This window comes from Sminthopsis crassicaudata, chromosome 1 (assembly GCF_048593235.1).
Source record: "Sminthopsis crassicaudata isolate SCR6 chromosome 1, ASM4859323v1, whole genome shotgun sequence".
NCBI classification, from domain to species: domain Eukaryota; kingdom Metazoa; phylum Chordata; class Mammalia; order Dasyuromorphia; family Dasyuridae; genus Sminthopsis; species Sminthopsis crassicaudata.
The window spans coordinates 629,181,203-629,202,229 of NC_133617.1; the positions used below are offsets into that span (position 1 = coordinate 629,181,203).

General features: G+C 39.9%; 1 protein-coding gene across 5 annotated transcripts in view; it reads right to left on the reverse strand.

The window, feature by feature from the left end:
* Positions 1-20,816, reverse strand: part of IL21R (interleukin 21 receptor) — a 50,397-nt gene extending 29,581 nt beyond the window's left edge. The window contains exons 1-6 of one of the 5 annotated variants that reach the window (XM_074282781.1): positions 20,590-20,816; positions 19,970-20,032; positions 19,261-19,333; positions 12,555-12,628; positions 6,165-6,276; positions 5,083-5,282 (exon numbers count right to left, since the gene is read on the reverse strand). In XM_074282781.1, coding sequence (XP_074138882.1) covers positions 5,083-5,282; positions 6,165-6,276; positions 12,555-12,609 — 367 coding nt within the window. In that variant the 5' untranslated portion in view covers positions 12,610-12,628; positions 19,261-19,333; positions 19,970-20,032; positions 20,590-20,816. Of the gene's footprint in view, positions 1-5,082; positions 5,283-6,164; positions 6,277-12,554; positions 12,629-19,260; positions 19,518-19,969; positions 20,033-20,132; positions 20,351-20,589 lie in introns of those variants that run through there. The other 4 variants (XM_074282782.1, XM_074282783.1, XM_074282780.1 and 1 more) reach the window with 4 other exon arrangements.
* Positions 20,817-21,027: the final 211 nt, after the last annotated feature.

The following is a 21,027-nucleotide window of genomic DNA, read 5'->3' on the forward strand; positions in this document are numbered from 1 at the left end:
CTGTTGAGCAAATCCCCTGAAATGGATTTTGGGAGAACAGGATCCTCCATAAAGGAGATAAATAGGAATGACAAGAAATGACTAATCTTGTCAGATTAAATTGTTTTAGGATGACAGACTGAAATTAATTCTCAAGTACAAAGAGTTAAAAGAAAAGACAATCTTAGCCTGAGAGTCTTGGTTTGGGGATGGTGGCTCACAGTCCTGGCTAGAGATGTTAGGCTGTCTAATTCAGGTAAAGGCTTGCTTATCACTGCATTGCACACACTGGGAGCAAAGAGAGCCATGAAATATTTTTTTCACATGAAGCTCAGAAATTGATAGCACAAAGGAACTTAGTAACTAGGTACCTAATGCAGACACCAAACAGCAACCAACAGAAAAATGCTGGCAGAGTGGACATAATCAGTAGCACCCACAAAATTATCACAGTGACACCCCACAGAGAGCTAAGGGAAGTCATCCCCAGAGCACATCATTAGTCCTATAGTGACAAATGTCAGAATTGCAGTGCTCCTATTTGTGTCTCTTCCAGTAAGTTTTTACTGAGTGTTTCTGAGTATGTTTCTTTGTCCATTTTTTTTTTTTTTTTAATCAATATGTGTCCTCTAGGTCTACTACCCTCTATAACCCTCTCAGGTCAAGGATTTTCCTCGTGTGTGTGTGTGTGTGTGTGTGTGTGTGTGTGTGTGTATGTGCTGTAGCTCACTAGCAGTATAGTAATCTGTAGGAGAGTGTTCCCACGTGGGCACATTCACGTAATCTTTTATCACTTTATTGGCTATGGTGTTTGAATTAATATCTCTTTTTTGCACTAATGTATCTTCTGTCTGGTTGGTAAAATAAAACACATCGATAGGGCTCACAAGCTGTGGTTTTGAATGAGTATTGATCCTCAAAATGCCCTAAATAGAGACAAAAAGGAATACCTGTGTGAAAGAAAATGCTCTAGAGGCTATGTAGAATGTTAACAATAGAAAGGATCTTAGAACTTACCAACCTGAATGTTAGTATTGGAAAAGACCTCAGAAAATAGAATGCTAAAATAGCAGTTCTCAAAGTATGGTCCATGGACCTCTGAGTATCTCTAAGATCTTATTTTCCTCATATACTTCAATAAAACAACACAGAGCAACAGACTGAATGTAGAAGCAGAGAATCCAATTGTCTTCTATTAAGTTAGACATTAAAGTGATTTTTGAAAATATGTAAGAAAAATGCTAACCTTCTCAACAATTTCATTTTAGAAAATATAGCTATCCTTCATAAAACATGCCATTTATGTTAACTTTAATGGGTTTGTTATTTTCAAAAAAGCAAATAAAAATTTTATTAGTTTTAATTTCTAATAAATATCAACAGATATAACTGATAAAAACAAAAGTTCTTTGGGATCTCAGTAATTTCTAAGAGTATAAAAAAGCCCAAATGTTTGAGAACTATTGTATTAGACCATAAAACATTAGAACTAGAAGGAGACTTAGAGATTTTCTAAACTAATACCTTCATGTATCAGTGAGGAAACTGAACCCCAAAGGATTATCCAAGGAAGGACTTGAACTATTATATCACAAATTTGAAGGCATGGATGCTTGAAATCAATACCTTTCAACCTTCTCTCGTATTATTTGTCTTCACAATCTATCCAACGTATGGTATGCCTCCATCAAATTAGACAACTCACAGACTATTCCTTGCAACACTCTGTTTTTCCATTTCCATTCCTTGACAATATTCATCCCTATATCTGAAAATCACAAATCTATTGAAATATAAGAAAACTACACCCAGATGTTCATAAATTGGCTTTGATGACCGGTCATTATGATACCACAAATCTGCTTTATTTTTGTGAGCCCAAGAACATGCTACAAATAATTTCTGGTTCTGGCCTCTTGGTCTCTTCCTCCTTACCCATGATTTTGGTAAGGGATGGGATGGGAGGATCACAGAGTGGGAAGAATGAGGAGAGAAAAAAAAAGGAAGAAAAAAAAAAAAGAAACAGGATTCAGAAACTTTAAAACCACAAGTCTAGATCAGAGGCCTAATTTAAAATTAAAAAAAAAAATGTAAAGCAGACTCCTCGGGGACTGGCACTTCCTTTGCCTGTCTGAGTCTCTCACCCTGAAGAGAAGCTGCAATGTTGGTGTCCTCTCTCTCTCTGGACACTGCCCCCAATCCCCAAATGCTGACATGGGGCAGCAGGGGAATGTCTGTGGGTGGAGGGGGACTGGGCCAGGCAGAAAATAGAGTCCAATCATGAAGGCTCCTTTTCCTGTTTCTTAGTTGATGTTTTCATAGTGCTTTCTATATGAGAAGGGTTTCCCAGTGTAATTATAAGTTTTCAGACAAGGAAACAGAGCCAAGGCTGAGATCTGGAAGAGACTTTGAAGATCATCTCCAGTGGTCCTCAAACTTTTTAAATAGGGGGCCAGTTGACTGTCCCTTAAAAACTCACACTCTGTCTCCACCCCTCAGCCCATTTGCCATAACCGGCAGGCCACTTAAACGTCCTCAGCGGCCACATCTGGCCCATGGGCTGTAGTTTGAGAACCCCTGATTCTAGACCAAGCACTCTCAATTTTACAGAAGAGAAAATGAAGATCTAGAGAAGGGAAAGGAATTCTTCAAATTATGACCCATTCAAATCCAGGATTCTTTGCGTAACATCCCAGTGTCTCCCCTATTGCTGCCAGATTAATCCTTCTGATGCACAAAATTGGTTGTGTTCCTCTTCTCAAAAATCTTCAGTGCTCCACTGTGTCCTGAATAAAAGTCACATTTCTTTGTCCGACATTCCAGGCCGAGGAACCTGGCCACTTACTACTTTGTAAGGTTATCTCACTTTACTCCCTTTCATGTATACCATATACTGGGTAACCTGCAGCCTTCTGAATTATCTCCTAAATCCCAATTGAAAAACTTCCTCTTCTGAGATATGTTCAAATACTCCCTTGTCAGTAATAACCTTCCCACTCAAAATCTTCAAAGTTCTTTGTTATAATTCGCTAAAGAACTTGTAATATTGTAGCATAGTAGTCTTTTTTTTTCTTAATTTCCTGTTAGAATTGAGGGCAACAACTATATGTACAAAGTTTAGACTTTGTCTAACTGCCTCAGTGCCTAGCTCTGCACATAGTAAAGGCTTTATCATTTAGAGAACAAATTTCAAACTAGAAGGCTAGAATTTCAAACCCAGGTCTTCAAATCTAGTAAGTTTTCTCCATCTTTACCTTTTAAATCATAGAACAGAGAAGGAAGGAATTTTGAAACATAAAGAATAAATAGATAATAAAAATTAAGAACGAACAAATAGTTAAACAAATAAGCAAATAAATAAGTAAAAAGAAATAATAGCTGTAGAAGGGACATTAGAACAAAGAATGTAGAGATTAGAACTAGAAGGAACCTTAGAAATTATCTAGGCCAACTCCTTTTTTACAGAGGAGGAAACTGAAGTCTCAAATGGGGGAAAAGTCTTGTCATAAGTCACTCAACTATTTCATGGCAGGATATGGATTTTTAGACCTCTTTTTGGATTCCTAATCTTTATGGATCCATTTGACAATCTGATGAAGCCTATGGTCCTGTTCTCATGATAACATCTTTAAATAATTGGTAGGAATGATAAATTTCAGTTAGAGGTTAATACAGGTAAAGATTTTTTTTTCTTATCCAAGTTCATGAACCTCTGGAAATCTATTTACTTACTCTATAAATCACAGACTAAGAACACCTAGAATAAAGTAATCTATCTCCAACAAACCCTGGTTCAAATGCAAATTCCCTTGCAAAGAAAAGAAGTCTTTAGGACTCTTAGATTTAGAGAACTGGAATGAATCTCAGAGATAAAGAAGCTGAGTCACACAAATAGTACATATTAGGTCACCAGAAGAATTTGGTTTTCTGATGCCAAATTGAGGCTCTTTTCACTACATCCCTCTAATCAGAACACTCCATGTATTTGGAAGAATCCTCTTTCTCCTTATTTTTTAGTTCTTCTCTTAGCCATTTCTCCCTCTATCCATGAGCTGGGAAGAATAAATCTAATGTCTTCTATTTGAAAGCCTTTCAAACATATGAAGACAGTTTTTCTTGTGCTAAATACTTCCAGATCCAACTGATCCTTACATGGCTTGAGCTCAAACTCTTCATCATCCTGGTTGCCCTTTTCTGGACAATCTCCAATTTATAGAGAATTTATGAAATAAGGTAGAGCTAAGCTGTAGGCTACCTCTCATTTTACTGACAAAATCTCATAAAAGGGGCGTTGGATTTGGTTTTAAATCCTGACTGCCACTTTCTACCTATATTACTTAGGGCTAGCCATTTATCAAAGTCTCAACTTTCTGTTTGTAAAATGAAGGGAATTAGATTACTACATGGTCTCTAAGGTTCTTTCCAGCACTAAATCTATGATTATTATGTGCCAGACATTATACTGGGTGTTTTGCAAATATTACCTCATTTGATCCTCATAACAACCCTGGAGCTAGGTGCTATTATCTCTATTTTATAGTTGAGGAAGTAGTTAACACAAATATTCCTATTCTTATTTGATTGATGAAGTACAGAAGTAAAGTGACGTGTTCAAAATCTTATATCTAGTAAACAGCAGAAGATATGTATGGGAATCTTGATTGTACCATCTGCTAGCCATGTGATCTTGGTCAAGTCACTAAACTCACACTTGGTTTCTTCCTCTGTGAAATAAGGAGAAGAAAACCTATATTAACTAATTCAAAGCATTTTTTTGAAAATCAAATAACAGAATATGTAGATGTAGAATGTATAGATAGGTTATTATTTGTAGTAATATGGATTAATATCTTGGGATTAGCTGGATTTCAAAGTCTCAAAGGGACAGAGTGCAGGTCAGTACTGTTAGGAAATCAGGAGTGGGATAAAGAAAGATTCAGTAAACAAATGGTACATTATGCAGGAAAGATATGGCCACAAGGGAATTGGGAGGTGGGGGGAGAGAAGATTTCTGGAGAGTGGAAAATAGTTAAGGCAATAGTAGAGATGATAGAGAGAAAGAGAGAGTGAAAAAAAGTCACTGTTTTCACATCTGATACTCACTGCTCTGAGACAGGATGAATTGTCTGCCCTCCCTGGAGCTGTTGCTTAGCTTGTCTGTAATGGTGACATTGAATTCATCATCTGACATCAGTTTATACATATCCATTTGGCACGTATACTGCATATGGGTATGGTTATAAGTAGATCGGGTGAAGCTACAAGAGTTAGCAAATTCTTCCAGTTCCTCGTAGACATCATTCCTTCAACAAGAACAACACAACTCCAATCATCTCCCAATCTATAATTTATAATTTAAGTTTGATGAGTTTTAGGATCATAAAGTCACAGGATGTGGATAGAACTCTTAAAGGGGTCCTATAACCCAACCTCTATCTAAGCAGGAATCCCCACGGGAACATCTCTGATAAGTGGGCATGGAGCCTCTGAAGGTCTTCAGAGTCTGGGAACTTGTGACTTCCTTAGGCAGCCCATTCCTTTAATTGACAATGCCTGTTAGGGGAAAAGTCTTCCTTATGCCAATCTTCTTCCCTGTAAAGTCTTTTTAGTTCCACAGGGAAGAACTAGGACCTAATCCCTTTAATACATGATGGCCCTTTGGATATTTGAAGACCGCTATTAAGCCATATGCCATCCTATACTCCCCACTTCCCCAGGTGTGTAACTGTGCCTCATATGGAATGACTTCCAGACCATCATGGAGCTGGCATGGTATACTGAAAAGAATACCAGATCTGGAGGTAGAAGATTTGGGTTTAACTTTAGAAAAATCTCTTAATCTCCCTAGGCCATTATTTCCTCTAGAAAATGACTATTGGAATCAGAAAATCTGTAATGCTCTAAAAAGTTCATGATTTCATGTGGTAAATAGATATAATTTAGAATAGAATAGAATAATTTATCTTAAAAAAAAAAACCCTGGGAATCTTAGGACATTTTAAGCTCAATATGAGCCAACAGTATGGCATGGCAGCCAGGAAAGCTGCTGTAATCTTTGGTTGCATTAAAATGAGGGTCAAATCCTGATGTCCCCTCCTATCTCCTTCCATCTCCTCTCCTTTCTTCTTCTCTCCTCTCATCTCCCCTCTCCTTCACCCCCAACTCCATATTCTTGGCACTTTTACCACTTAATGGTGAGGTCATGGGAGGTCTCTTCATGGCCAGGATCCACTTGTAGCATGCATGTCAGGTTCTTGATATAGTCTGTGTAGCAGGTGAGGTCCTCGTAGCCAGATGCTAGAAGAGGGAGGAGAGAGAAGAATGTTGTCATGGAGATTCCAACTCAACTCTTCCTTGTGAATTGGGATAGGGACTAATTGATTCCTCAATCCCCAGGTTCCTGGACCTAGGAACCCCCAAGGAGAGAAAAGTAATAGCCTAAGATGGCAGGAATCAGCCTAGATCTCCTGAGCAGGCTAGTTCTGTGTGGGTTCCTCTAGAGATAGAGCTTAGGGGCATCACTGCAGGCTTACATAGTGGGGAATGGTTAAGGTAGAAGTAGCAATGGCACTGATTTCTATTAGTTCCAGCTTTCTGGCTTTAATGGATCAAAATGAAATATACAACCTGGACTCAAATTTATATTAGAGCTGAAAGGAACCTTAGAAATTAGAATTTAGAACATTTGAACTTAATGATCTTAGGACATAGAAGATAACTCTGAGTTAAAAGAGGCCTTATAAAATAGGATGTTGAAGCTGGAAAGGAACTTAGCATAGTGAACATAGAATGCCAGAACTGAAAGCAACTTGAATAGCCATCATACATACATACATATATACATACATGTATATATATGTATATATAACTGTATGAATATATATATACATGTATATATGTATATTATATATACATATATATATATATGTATATATATATATATTGTGTGTGTGTGTGTATATATATATAACTTCCTCATTTTATAGGGGTGGCGACTTGGTCTCAAAATGCACAAGTGCCTCGCCAAAGCTAACTGGTAATTCTTCATGCTTCAGAATGGGCTGATTTTCCTTTTCTACTGGACCAGCAGGACCCTCCACCCATAATATCCAGGGGGTTGTGTTCTTGCTTTGCTATCTCTCTACTTCGCTCCTTTTTTTTTCCTACTTGCTTTTTCTTTCACTGGCACCTTTTCTTCTCTCTATCCTCAAACTAGAAACATTTCAGTTCTCCTATAATCTTATTCTTCCCTATAGAAACACTTTGATTCACCATTCTACTCCTAGGAATTTGAGGCTGAGGCTGAAAGGATAGACCTGACATCCTGTATTTCTATGTATGTGACAAAATAGTGCAACTCCTCAGTGTCCTTTAAAAAGAAGCTAGATCCAATCCAAACTTCCCCTTGGGTCCTTTGAGGAATGAGATAGAAAGAGGAGTTTGCATAGCCAGGCTAGTCCTACAATCACGATTTCCCCCATTTTTTGTTCCCCAGGGATTGGAGGATTTTCCCCATCTTTTCCACTGGAGTTATGTTACTTATAGAATTGAGTGACCTTGAGTAAGCCTTGATTTCTTCACTTGTCAAAAGAGGACACTGGATTATCTGACCTTGAACATTCTGCTTCCTATTGCCCTTCCCAGCTCTGAAATTCTATGAAATCTGTGCTTCCAAGGTTCCACTTCCTTATAAAGTTGGAATGTACAGCCAGATTTTCTAAGGGATGAGATAATTTGGGGGAAGGAATGCTTCATATAACTGAACTAAGTGACAAGTACAATCCTGAAGTGAACTTGGCCCAGATTGAAAGCACTCCTTTCCAAGGGGTTCCTGTTGTATATCCCATACTTTGCAAGTCAGAAGCCCTAATTCTGAGATCATCATGCAATTTGGCTAGTTCCCTCCTAGACTCTCTCCATAAGTCTAGACTGAACTCTATTTCTCTTCTAATCAGGGTCCTGTCCTGGCTAAGCCTCAAAGTCAATCTCTTTACCCTCAAGTCAAAACTATTATCTTTAAATTGATCTGACTTAGTGATACAATACATCCTGCCCTGACATCTGAACACAAGAATCCTCTAATTGGCTTTATTGAGACATCAGTCCTTTACAGAGGTCTGACTCCAGTCTATGAATGGGACCTTTTCCTCTGCCCAATCCCACCTCAGAGATCTCTCTCTTCCTATCTCCTCACCTCTCTCCTTTCTTTGGTTTATTTTTGGTTTGTTTTTTATTTATTTATTTTTTTTGATGAACATTTGGAGTTAAATGACTTGCTCAGGGTCACATAGCTAGTAAGTGTTAGATATTTGAGGTTGGATTTGAACTCAGGTTCTCCTGATGCTAGGACCACTGTGCCTTTTAGCTGCCCTGAATGATTTTTAAATTAGAGCTTTAGCTTGGCCCCTCCATTTAGAATTCTCTCTGAACCTCCACTTTATCTAAATATAATTCTTCCCTTCCCTGCCCTCCCTGGTCCTTCCAGAAATTTCATCCCTCCTGCCTCAGGATCATCATTAGCCCCCTGACTGATGAAGTGGAAAGAGTACTGGGCTGAATATTAGATTATTTAAGTTTGAATACCAATCTTGCCACTTAATGACTATATTATCTTGAAAAAGATTGCTTTACTTCTCCAAGATTGTTTTTTAATCTATAGAATGGAGGCAGAGATATTTGTACTACTCCTCCCTCAAAGTTGTTGCAAGGGTTGCCTTTAAAAAGCACAAAATACTATTAAAACATAGAGTTTAAAGCTAGAAGGGAATTTACAGATCATCTCAATACATCTTCTTCATTTTCCATTTGGGGAAACGAGGCCTAGTGAGGAGAAGATGACTCATTCAGAGTCATACATAGACCAAGGGATGGAGCCAGGATTCAAATCCCAGTCTCTTGGTTTCAAGGCCAATGGCCTTCCCACTATTCTCTTCCTTCCCTATAGTCCTATTTCAATTATGGCAAATCATTATTTTTCATGTCTTCCTTGTCATCTATCCCTTTTCATCCCTTCTTTCTTATTTTTTGGATTTTATTGAGATTAATCAGTCGTATTCTTAAAAAGTTTTCCAATACATCAAAGGCAACTATGTTGAATGAAAAGAAAGAGCAACTTATCCAAGATGAGACTGCCAGCAGAGGCAGAAGTAGAATGGGTGTCTCCTGCCCTCCAGCTAAGAGGTTTTTTTTTCTGTATCTTAATAGTTTGAGGACCCAGGGTCTTCCAGATGGAAGAAACTACATAGGTATAGATAGATAGTGGAAAGCCCAGCAGGAAGCAAAGTGTCCATAATGGGAAAGCAGTGAGGCATGAAGTCAGATGGGGCCAGATGACAGATGGCATTGAATGATAGGCTAAATTTATTCATCCTCCTGATGATACTATCATCTTCCCTCTCACCTGGACTCAAAACCAGAAGGCAATCTGATCTAATAGGAAAAGATCCTACTTAGTACTCAAAAGAACTGGGTTTGAATCTTGGATCTGCCATTTACAAAAAGGATCACACTGGATGGGTCACTAGACCTTTCCAAACCTCCATTTCTTTCCTTATAAAATGAGGGTGTTGAGGAATCTTCCTTCCTCCTCCCTGGGATTTATCCAATGAGCTGTTGAGCTCCATTCTCATTTACCCCATTTCTGCATTTAGGTACAGGACAATGTGAATGGTTCCAACAAGTTCATCCCACTGCCTCTTCCATATTATGAAAGCCATGATGACTTCTAAGAAAAGAATGTTCCCTTAGCGTTTGTTTTTTGTCTCCCTAACTCCCCTCTGCAATTTGTCTTACACAGTGAAGCCACTTATCTTTCTAAAGCACATCTGTCATCATATCTTCTGCCCTCTCAAGTTCCCCTCTGCCTACTGAATTAAATTCAAACTTATCTTGTCATTAAGTCTTCCACAATCTCACCCAAATCTACCTTAAGGCAGCATATGTCAACTGTAGTGCAGCCTCCTCAGTGTAGTCAGAACCAGATTAAAATGTAGTTGGGAAATATTTAACAAAATAAATTGAAATATAATAAAATATAGATAATATTACATTTTAAAAACTAAGTCAATCTGAAGTCTGCAGGGATCCTTATGTATGGATTTTTCATTTCAGTTTGATGCCCCAAGTAGAGAGCAAGGAACTGGAAGTGAAGACGCCCACTGGCTTCTAACTCACCTCAGTTCCACCCCTGACTCAATGGGTGAATTTGGGCAAGCCACTTCCCCAATATGTAAATTGTTTCCCCACATGTAAAATGAAGTGGTTTAGATTGCATGATCTCTAAGGTCCCTTCCAGCACTAGCAATCTATGGTTTCATTCAGTCTTGATTCTCACAACTCCCACATCTTCCAGGGTACCAAGTTTCTCTCTTGACCTCAGATATACTATGCTCCTCATTCCCATGATTTTGTGTGGATGTCACATCTGAAAGTCTTTCCAGTGCTTACCTGTCATCCTTCAAGGATTAGTTCGAGAAACGTCTATCTTATCAATTTCCCCCTAACTAAAGCCACCCCCAGAGCCCTTCTCCTTGCTCTGAACTCACTCTGCAGATGCAGAGTGCATAAAGTCTTTTCCATAACATTTGTCATCACGGACTCACATCACAGACGGAAGGGACCTCAGGGATCATCTGGTTTAACTCACACCTTAACAGGAATGCTCTCCATGGCATACTTGAAGACACTTACTTGAAGACACTCACCACAGTGCCTGGTACGTAGTGGGAGCAGCTGAATGGCACAGTAGATAAAGTGCCCATGCTTGGAGACAGGAAGACTTATCTTCCTCAAATATTTACTAGCTGTGTGACTCTGGGCATATCACTTAACCCTATTTGCCTCCGTTTCCTCATCTGAAATAAAGCTGGTGAAGGAAGTGGCAAATGCCAAGAAAAGCCACAAGTCAGACATGACTGAAAAAATGACTCTGTGGCCCCAGAAAGAACAAGAAGGTGGATGGACAAGGAGCAGCCTGGTCTTCTTGGGGCGAGGCTGTCTACTTAGAAAAGGAAAATAAGAAGAATAAGACATCTGTTTCCTGCTCAGGCTATTTGTGTCCCTGAGTCTTAAAAAAAAAAAATCAGTATAAAATGTCACAGTCAGTTACCGGCAGAGAAGTTAGCCCCTCTATAGTTCCTTCCTCTGCTATAGCTCAATCACCCTTAAGTGTGATGGGCTAGCTCCAAGGACGCCTACGAGCTTTCACATGTCATGGATTGCTTCATCCACAAAACATGTTACCTATCCCCCACCCTCCAACCACCTCTCCCCATTTGTGTCATTCCACCAACTCTAGGTTCCTTTTTATTTGTTTGTTTGTTTGGTTAGCATTTGGAGACTCTGTACTATTAGGGAAATGTAAAACATTGTAAAACAAAACAAAATATACTCAACTAGGAGTCAAGAGATTTTTCTTCTAAATCTAGCTCTCCCATTAACTTTCTGTAAGACTTTGTGCAAGGAACTTCCCCTCTGCAGACCTCATTTTTACCCATCTGTAAAATAAGGATCTTGGAATAGATTCTCTCTAAGATTCTCTTGAATTAGAGTCCAAAATTCTTCCTGCTCTAAACTTCTGTGTTCCATGTTCTGAGGTCCCATTCCATGATCTAGGGTTCATTCTGATATTTTATATTCTATAGTTCATTCTGATATTTTATATTCTATAGTTCTTTTCCAAATTTGACATTTTCTGTTCTAAGGTCCTTTCTAAGTCCTACAGTCCATGTTCTAAGGGCCCTGCGTTCTGTGTTCTAGAGTCCCTTTCAGATCTGACATTATGTACTCAAGTCCATGTGTAATGATTTTTGTCTATTGTTTGGATGTGTAATTATTCATCTTTTCTCCATTCATTGAGTTCCCGAAGGACTTGCAACTTATCTTTTTTCTTCATCACCTTCCCTGAACATCTGTTTCAGTGCTCTGTGCTGGCAGTTCTAGCAATCACTGATTGATCAAATGAGGAGAGGAAATAACCCTGTATATTCTAAGGCTAGTTAGGGTTTAGGATTATTAAGTGAGATCCTGATATCAGACGAAAGAAAGGATTTTCTGGATTATCAGGAGATGTTGGAATGGGCTGCTCAAGCAAGTTAGGGAATCTTCTTCCTGGAAGAGACCTTGGAATAAATATTTTAGGGTCAGGCCTCTTGGAGACAATGGACTAGATGACTTCTGGAAGATTTTCCCATTTCCAAGATATTTACATCCTGAGGCTATCTGAGTAATCATGGTTAGTCACATCCCTTGAGCCTCACCATGAGGTGGTTGTGAACAAGGAGCTTTATAAGTCTTGAAATATTATATAGGAATATCAGATTTCTTGCTATCTTGGGGAGGGGGGAGGGAAGGAGAAAAATTTAGAACACAACATCTTACAAAAATTGACATGTATTTTGAAAAACAAAATACTATTGAGAAAATATGTACTATATAAATATGACTTATTATTGTTATGCATGCATAAACACACCCTCCCTCCAGCAGGGACTAGGGATGGGCAGGATCCCCCTCTTCCCAACACTACTCTCCGCCCCCAGAAAAAAGACAGGTGGACATCTAAGCTGAACACTTACTGCAGTGGAGTATCAGGAGGAAAGTGATGGTCCAGCCAAGTTGACCAGTGCACATGCTGACCCCAAAGGAAAGCCTGAAAAACAATACAGAATTACAGCGTTTTTATTATGAGCTGGCAGAGTGGCCTGGGGGGATGGAGCTTGCCAGTGGTTACCTGAGTGACCTGGAAGTCTGGTACTGATCGATTATGCATATGAGTCATCAAGTTCTTTGAGGCTCTATAAGTTCAAAGATTCCTCCCAAATGCAACATTCTAAATATGATGCATACATTAAGGGAAGGTGGCCAGGGCGGCATGAGGGGGAAAGAAATCTCAATCACTACCCCACCTTTATATCCTTCCATTTCCTACTTTCTGGCTTCCCAATGGTCTCTTTCATTTCCCCAGGCTCCAACCCCTAGAATCATTGAATTCTTTGGAAACCTTTCAAACTACTCATTTTTAGGTGTTTATGATCTATATGATCTACACAGCTTTGCCTTACTTTAATCCAATTCACTTGAAAGTCAAAACATCACCCTCCTGATATCATTAGTTCTCTTTGAGAATGCAGGATCAACAACATTAAACTCAACTAATCAAACAATAAACACCAATTAGAAGTCTTCCCCTATAACCAGACAAGGTGCTAAGTGTTGGAATTACAGAGGGGGAAAAAGAAATGGTTCCTGCCCTCAAGGAGTTAAGATTCTCAGCTTTCTGGTCCTTCCAAGAGCATTTGCCTTTTAACAAGGGTTTTCAATAGCTTTAATTTCTGTTAACTGAGGGTAACAGTTGAAAATCTTTAAAATACAAATCACTATTGATCAGAGAAATGCAAATTAAGACAACTCTGAGATACCACTACACACCTGTCAGATTGGCTAAGATGACAGGAACAAATAACGATGAATGTTGGAGGGGCTGTGGGAAAACTGGGACACTGATGCATTGTTGGTGGAGTTGTGAAAGAATTGAACCATTCTGGAGAGCAATCTGGAATTATGCCCAAAAAGTTATCAAAATGTGCATACCCTTTGACCCAGCCATACTACTACTGGGCTTATATCCCAAGGAAATACTAAAGAAGGGAAAGGGACCTGTATGTGCCAAAATGTTTGTGGCAGCCCTTTTTGTAGTGGCTAGAAGCTGGAAGATGAATGGATGTCCATCAATTGGAGAATGGTTGGGTAAATTATGGTATATGAAGGTTATGGAATATTATTGTTCTGTAAGAAATGACCAGCAGGAGAAATACAGAGAGGCTTGGAGAGACTTACATCAACTGATGCTGAGTGAAACGAGCAGAACCAGAAGATCATTATACACTTCAACAATGATACTGTACGAGGATGTATTCTGATGGAAGTGGATTTCTTCAACATAGAGAAGAGCTAATCCAATTCCAATTGATCAATGATGGACAGAATCAGCTACACCCATTAAAGGAACACTGGGAAATGAGTGTAAACTGTTATTTTTACCTTCTGAATCCAATTCTTCCTGTGCAACAAAAAATTCGGTTCTACACACATATATTGTATCTAGAATATACTGTAATATATTTAACATATATAAGACTGCCTGCCATCTGGGGGAGGGGGTTGGGGGAGGAAGGGAAAAAAATCTGAATAGAAGTAAGTGCAAGGGATAATGTTGTAAAAAATTACCCATGCATATGTACTGTCAAAAAATGTTATAATTATAAAATAAAATAAAAATTAAATCATAAAAAAAGAAAATCTTTAAAGTACAAAGAAACAGGAGCTATTATTATTATAGCATCATTAGGCATTTTAATTGCTCCAAAGACCATATAAGCTCTTACCTAATATCAGGAGGTTTAGGCTTTTTACTACTGAAAGGTAGATTCTGAACTGGATTGTGAATGCTGAACTTGAACTATGTGCCTAGTTCTGTGCTTAGAGTTGAATCAGAGGTAACAGAAGACATAACACAACACAACACACACACACACACACACACACACACACACACACACACGAGAACACTATATTTAGAATCATAAGATTATCAGAGCTGGATGAGCCCTATCAGATGAGGGTGACATTGCTTCTAGCTGTATGAATCAAGGAAGGCTTCCCAAGGAAGATATTATTTGAATGGGACCTCAAAGAATCTTAAGATCATAGATTTCCAGATGGAAGATATTTCAGAATTTACTTAGTCCAATCCCCTCAATTTACAAAAATAAGATATTGAGGCTGAGGGAATGGGAATTACTTGCCCAAGAGAGACAGAAAATGCCAGATCTAGGATTATCTCCTAGAGTTTCTATGTCCAGATCTTGACCTTTCCATTATATCATATTGCCTCTTTCCTCTGGGTATTCATTGGGAAGTCATCAGGGTTTCCCAAATCCCAGTGCCCTCTCCAGAGTTTAAAAGGTCTCCAAGGTCAGGGGTTTCTGGAGAAAAGAGAAGGTCAAGTGCAAGGAGAAGTGGAGCCTCTTAGACTGAAAATCATTGTTGATGAGAGGTACCAAGGTGAAAATAATAACAGGGTTTTGATGAGCTAGGAGGGACTCCCCAGAAGAGGAAGAAAGGGAAGAAGAGGGATATCTTAGAAGGGGAAGAGCTGAAAGAAGAGGGACTTCCCAAAAGGGAACATTGTAATGAACTTTCTTTGGTTCCCTCTTCATACCTAAGGCCTCTAAGCCTTTATCTTTATTTTTAATAATCTCCTGTCTCTTTTCTGGGCTATGAGGAAGGGGAACAGGCACTTCCCTGTGACTCGGGTTGATACCAAGAAATGCCAATCAGTCGTTGATAATCCCAGATGGTGGTTCAGTATCCCTTTTTGTCTCCCTAAAACTTCAAAGGATTGGGGGGAAGGGGAAGCAGGGGAAGACTACAGGCGCTCCCAATCCACTTTTCATAGGATATTTCCCTCCTTTACTCCAAAAGGAATATAACACCTTCAGTGGTCCTCTTGATGACCAAATAAAATAAAAATTTCAGGTACTGGCATTCAAGACCCTCCTCAATTTATGTCCTACTGACCTTTTTCCAGGTTTATGTCACACTGTTCCCCGTCATACCCTACCAAGGAAATCTGCTGAATGATTCCTCACCATCCCCGTTCTTGTGCTACTTTCTCCATCTCCATGCCTTTACTCATGAGTGAAAGTCTAATGATCCTCAGAGCCATTGAAGAAGTCCCTCACTTCTTCAACACTTATCTCTATAGTTCAGAGCCTCAGAATCACAGTACTAGAATTGGAAAGGACCTCAGATGTTCTCTTGTCCTCTATCGTTTTATAGATGAGAACACGGCAGTCTTAGGAGATAATATAACTTGTTGACACTCAAAGAATCAGCAAGTGACCGAGCTGAGGTGCTTTCTGTCTCTCTCTGTCTCTGTCTCTGTCTCTGTCTCTGATTCTCTCTCTCTCTCTCTGTCTGTCTGTCTCTCTGTCTCTCTCTCTTTCTATATATATATATATATATATATATATATATATATATATATATATATGTTTCCCTCTATATATATATTATATATATGTATATATATATATATATCCTATGATGCCTCCTTGAATATTTCTCCTTCCTCCCATTTATGGAAGCACTTCCCTGTACATCTTGCTTACATTTATCTCATTCTTCCTGTGTCACAATTACTTATAGACATATTTTTATCATCTTTCCAATTTTATTATAAACTTCTTAGAACAAGATGTGTCCCATCTTTGCGTCATCAATAACTAGCACAATGTCTTCAACATGTGGACACTTAAACAATTGTTGGTTACAGTCACAGTACCACAGTATTTAAAACAGGAAAGGACTTTAGCAGTCAGCTAATCTAACAGTTTTTTCACCATTTTACAGATAAAGAAACTGAGGCCCAGAAAGCAGAAGGGAGTAATCAAGGTTGCACAGGACATAAGCAGATATAAATGAAGGAATGAACAAAGAATAAATGGACTTCACCAGCATCATATGGTAGAAAGGGAAGTGGATTCAAGTCCTACCTTACTTACAATGTGTATGGCTTTGGGAATATAATTTCTTAAATTTAGAATGAAAGGACGGACCAAACAATTTCTAAATCCCATATTCCTATTGAGACCAAGGAGTAAGAAATTTCAGGTTCCTGATAGGCTGTGTAAGTCTAAAAAGGAGACTGCAAATGGTCACCCCTTATCCATATAAACCCATACTGTTGACTCAAGAGACAGCCCATAGATTGGCAATGGGGAGAGGCTGTTGAGAATAAATCCCTGCTCTCTGTTAGTCATGCACAGATTTTGGACATTTTATTTTAAAAGGCAATGGACAAACAGCAGCACGTACAACATGAGGCAGCTCACCCTGAAACCTTGGAGGGGAAAGGGGATCAAGAAGGAGAAGGGGTGCAAGTTGCATCCTGAGAAATTTGGCTCATCTTTCCCCAAACTTGCCAAGTTGCTGCCAAAGTCACAGAAGACTCAGGACACAGAACAAAGAAGATCCAAGCAGGAAGGGACCCTAAAAGTCATCTAGATTGACTTTTCAGATCATCAGATCATACATTTAGAGTGAGAAGGGAAAGGGAGGGAAGTAAACATTTATTAAGCACCTAGTATGTGTCAGGCCCTGTGCTAAGCACTTTACAGATACTATTACCAAACACCTTGTTGTTCAGTTGAAGAAACTGAGGTCCAGCGCAGAAAAATAACTTAGATTGCCCAGAACCAAGATTAGAAATTGGGCCTCTTCATTTCCCATCTAGTCTTCCCTGGTCCTCTGCTTCACTCTCTTAGGAGGCCCTGGGGCTCTTGGACTGTGCTGACCAGCATGGTTATTGAATGACTAGCCTCTATCTGCCAGTGCTCATATGATCTAGGAGTCCCCACAAACTTTTTTGGAACTGGTGCATGTGTATGTGTGTGCATATGTGCATCGGCATGAATGTATGTTTGTATATATGAATGTATATTGATGTAGACTGGATTCAATGGGAGTGGGTAAGGGGAAGTATCAGATAACTGAGTCCTCAGCTCCCTGCTCTGAATAATGAACTTTCTCACCTTCTGAGCTGCTGAAGATAAGACCCTGATACTATACCACAATACAGTAGTGAAGAGAGCAGGTGAAAACTCATGCAAAACAAGAACAGACAATTAGTTTTGAGACTGGACAGTCCCTCCTTCCCCATCCCCTCCACTCTCAACCGCCTGTTTGCTTATTTCGGGGAATATTCTTGTTTCAAAACTTCCCAGGTTTACTCAGAAAGAGTCATTTGAATTGCCTGTAAAAAGCCCCTTTGGTGTAGAAGCAGGTTGGGGGAAGCCACTGGACTCAGTGGGGCATGAATCCCTCCTCTGTTTACTGAACCAGGTTCCTTGTAGCAAATGGGCAGCACAGGGGAACTGAAGACAAGGCCCCTTCTCTCCCAGAGACTTCTATAAGTATCAAAAGCTTTTTCTTCTCTTTCACAAACAACTCACAGCTCTTCTGTCTAGATGTAACTGTTGTGCCTTCTCAAGGCCATACTGGACTCTGCTCCACTTCCCTTCCCCTTCTGTACATGTCCCCTCACCTCCCATCTTTTCTCCTCTTCTGGAGAACGACCCCTCCCAAGATCACAAATGAAACATCATAAACTCTAGGGTTCAAATATTTTGGGCTGAAAGGAGCCTCAGGAATCATTTAGTACTATGTCCTGATTTTAAAGATGAGAAATCCAGGTAGTAAGTTGCAAAAACGAGATTCTAAGCTAGGGTGAGTTTAGAAGGAAACCTTACAAGAATGTTCCCACTCCTTAGACTAGCCCGTACCCCAAGCACCCCTAACAGCATCCCCTCAATCTTTGAAGAACCATTGAAAAATCTGTCCACAAAACTGATTCATCACCAGATCTCACTTAGAGACCATGAATAACATCTTAACCATTATCCAAACAATTTCTAATGCACTTTTGTATGTCATTTACTCTTTATTGTGGGAAGGATTATTATTCCTATTTTATTGATGAAGAAACATAGAGAAGTTAATGAAGGGCCCTGCCCAAGTTCTCATAGCTATGTTCTCAAGGATCACAGTAGGGTTTCAATCCTGAGCCTGATAGGTAACTACTTCATCATTTGATTTTTATTATTATGATTTCCTGCTAATAGAGTGACTATACTGGAGCTCATACCTGAGATCCACAAAAGAGTATCCCTCTTGGAGCACTTTGCCATCTAGACCCCCACAGTTTGGGTTCTCCAGAAAAAGCTAGACCACTATTTATTGGACATGTTCCATTTTTGAGATTCTGTGATTTAGGGCCATGAGATTGACCGGGAGATATTGTTTCCTTTAACAGGACTCTAATCCCTCTCTGTTTTTCTCTTCTCCCACAGCTTGCAAACCAACCTCCTCTTTTCCTGGCTTCCATCAAACCTGCTGTTGAGAGACAGTGGTGAGGAGTTCGGTGGTCTCCTTGTCTCCCTTCTCTCTTCAGGTTAGGAAAGTTCCCATCTCAAAGATTTAGGACATTAAACGGTATAATGCTACAAGGACTAACTCTGAGATCAAGAGTTCTGGATTCTTTCTTTGACCCTCCCCATTTAACAAGTCCTTTCCACTCCAAGAGCCTCAATTTCTTCATCTGTACAATGGAAGCTGGACTTGATAACGTCTGAGGTTTCTTCCAGCTCAGTATCTGTGATGTTATCATCCCATGATTTCGCTTGAAATCTTAGTCAACTACCTTACTCCAACCCTCTTTACCTGTTGGTTCCTTCCCTGAAGCTGCAGTTCTGCTACTCCGCCATCAGTGTGGGTCCCTGCCCCAGTGTCGTTGCTGCTTAAAACAAAGGGTAAGAGATGAAAGCAGATGCTCCGATGCAGCCTCAGCCTCTGGGAGCTAGAGGGCTGGGAGAGACCCATGGAGAGTCCCACCTCCCTCACAGACTGAAGGGTGACAAAGGGATTTCTACCTTCTAGTGAAAGGAACAGAGACTAGGGTTCTGTGTATAACTGCTATCTCAGAGGAGGTGCTACAGACACCTCATCAGGAAAAAGTGATTGGCTGATAGTAATCACTTGTCTTTGCCAATAGTTTTAAGTATTACAAAATACTCCCCCTCCCCACTACCACATTGTGCAGTAAGTAATATATACATAGATAGTCCCATTTTACTAAGGGAGATAAAACTCCCCCAAATCATACAACCAGAAAATGACGAGTTTATATTGGAACTCAGGCAAGACTCTAATTTACTATATCACAGAGTCAGCCTTTTCTCAGTGATTCTTCTGCCCTCCTCTTCTGGTGACCTCTCATCTGATATTTACCCCCATACTCCCCTCCCCACCACCAAATACATGCTAAGTGGGCAATAATCTAAAAGATACCATGTCTCCCTTTCAAAGCATCCCAGAAGTATACTGTAGGTAATGGAAAGACTGGAGGACCAGCAATAGGCAAGACACTTACCCTCTCTGCACCTCAGTTTCTTCATCTGCAAAACGAGAGGAAAGCACCACCTGCACAGCAGCCCTGAGAGAAGAAACAACATCTGGTCTCTTGCTCCTGCAAATTTCCATGATCTCACCTCTTTCCCTTCTTCCATGCTATTTTCCTGGGAGAGTTCCTGTACCTTCTGGGAGCTATAGGAGAGATTATCCAGACCTCATCCATCCAGTCCATTACTAACTGCCAAACAAATCCCAAGGGTCATAGGAACAAAGTCCCCATCAATACCAATGCTACAGGCATTACTCATTATTACTCATTCTTCTTAGAAAAAGTAATCTCTGAACTACAAGAGACAAGCCTTGGGGTCATTCCAGTCATTCTTCTGTCTCCATCCTCCTCAAGCCAACTTGACCTCATGTCATTAAAATAATGTCCAAAAAATCATCTAACTCTGTTCTTTCCCTTTTTTTCTCCACCCCCTCAGCACCCCACCCCAACCACAGGATTACAATCTTCAATTGAGGGGAAAAAAACACCTTTTTATATCTCCGATTCTGCTATCCTATGAGTCAAGTATCTCTTACTAGCCACAAATCCAGGGCCAGAGGATCCTAGTGATGACACAGAATGGGAATTACCTGGCTCTTCCCTGAGCCCATAACGAATAATTCAAGGGGAACTCTAGCACTTCCGGAGGGAGGACGAACAAACTAGCCAGTTAAAATAAAGGTGAGATTTCAGGGAGGGAGGGAGGCTAGGCTAGCTGAGAATCTCAGCTCAAGGACCAGAGGACCCAGGACTCCTGCATAATACAGAATAAAAGGCTGTTCTGGAATCTCTGTGCCCTCATTCAATCAGCCAGCCAGTCAGCCAACCAGTCAGTCAGACAGCCAATCTGACTGTTATTAGCTCCTTGGCAGACCACAGGCAAGGAGGATGTGGTGAGGTTCTCTGTACATCACCAGCACCGCCCACAAAGCTTTGCTCATTCATAGTCATCTGTCACTGTGAGAAAGAGGTGGGAGAGGTCCACGGCACCAGGCAAACCTGGCTTGCTAAAAGGTCACTTGACCTTT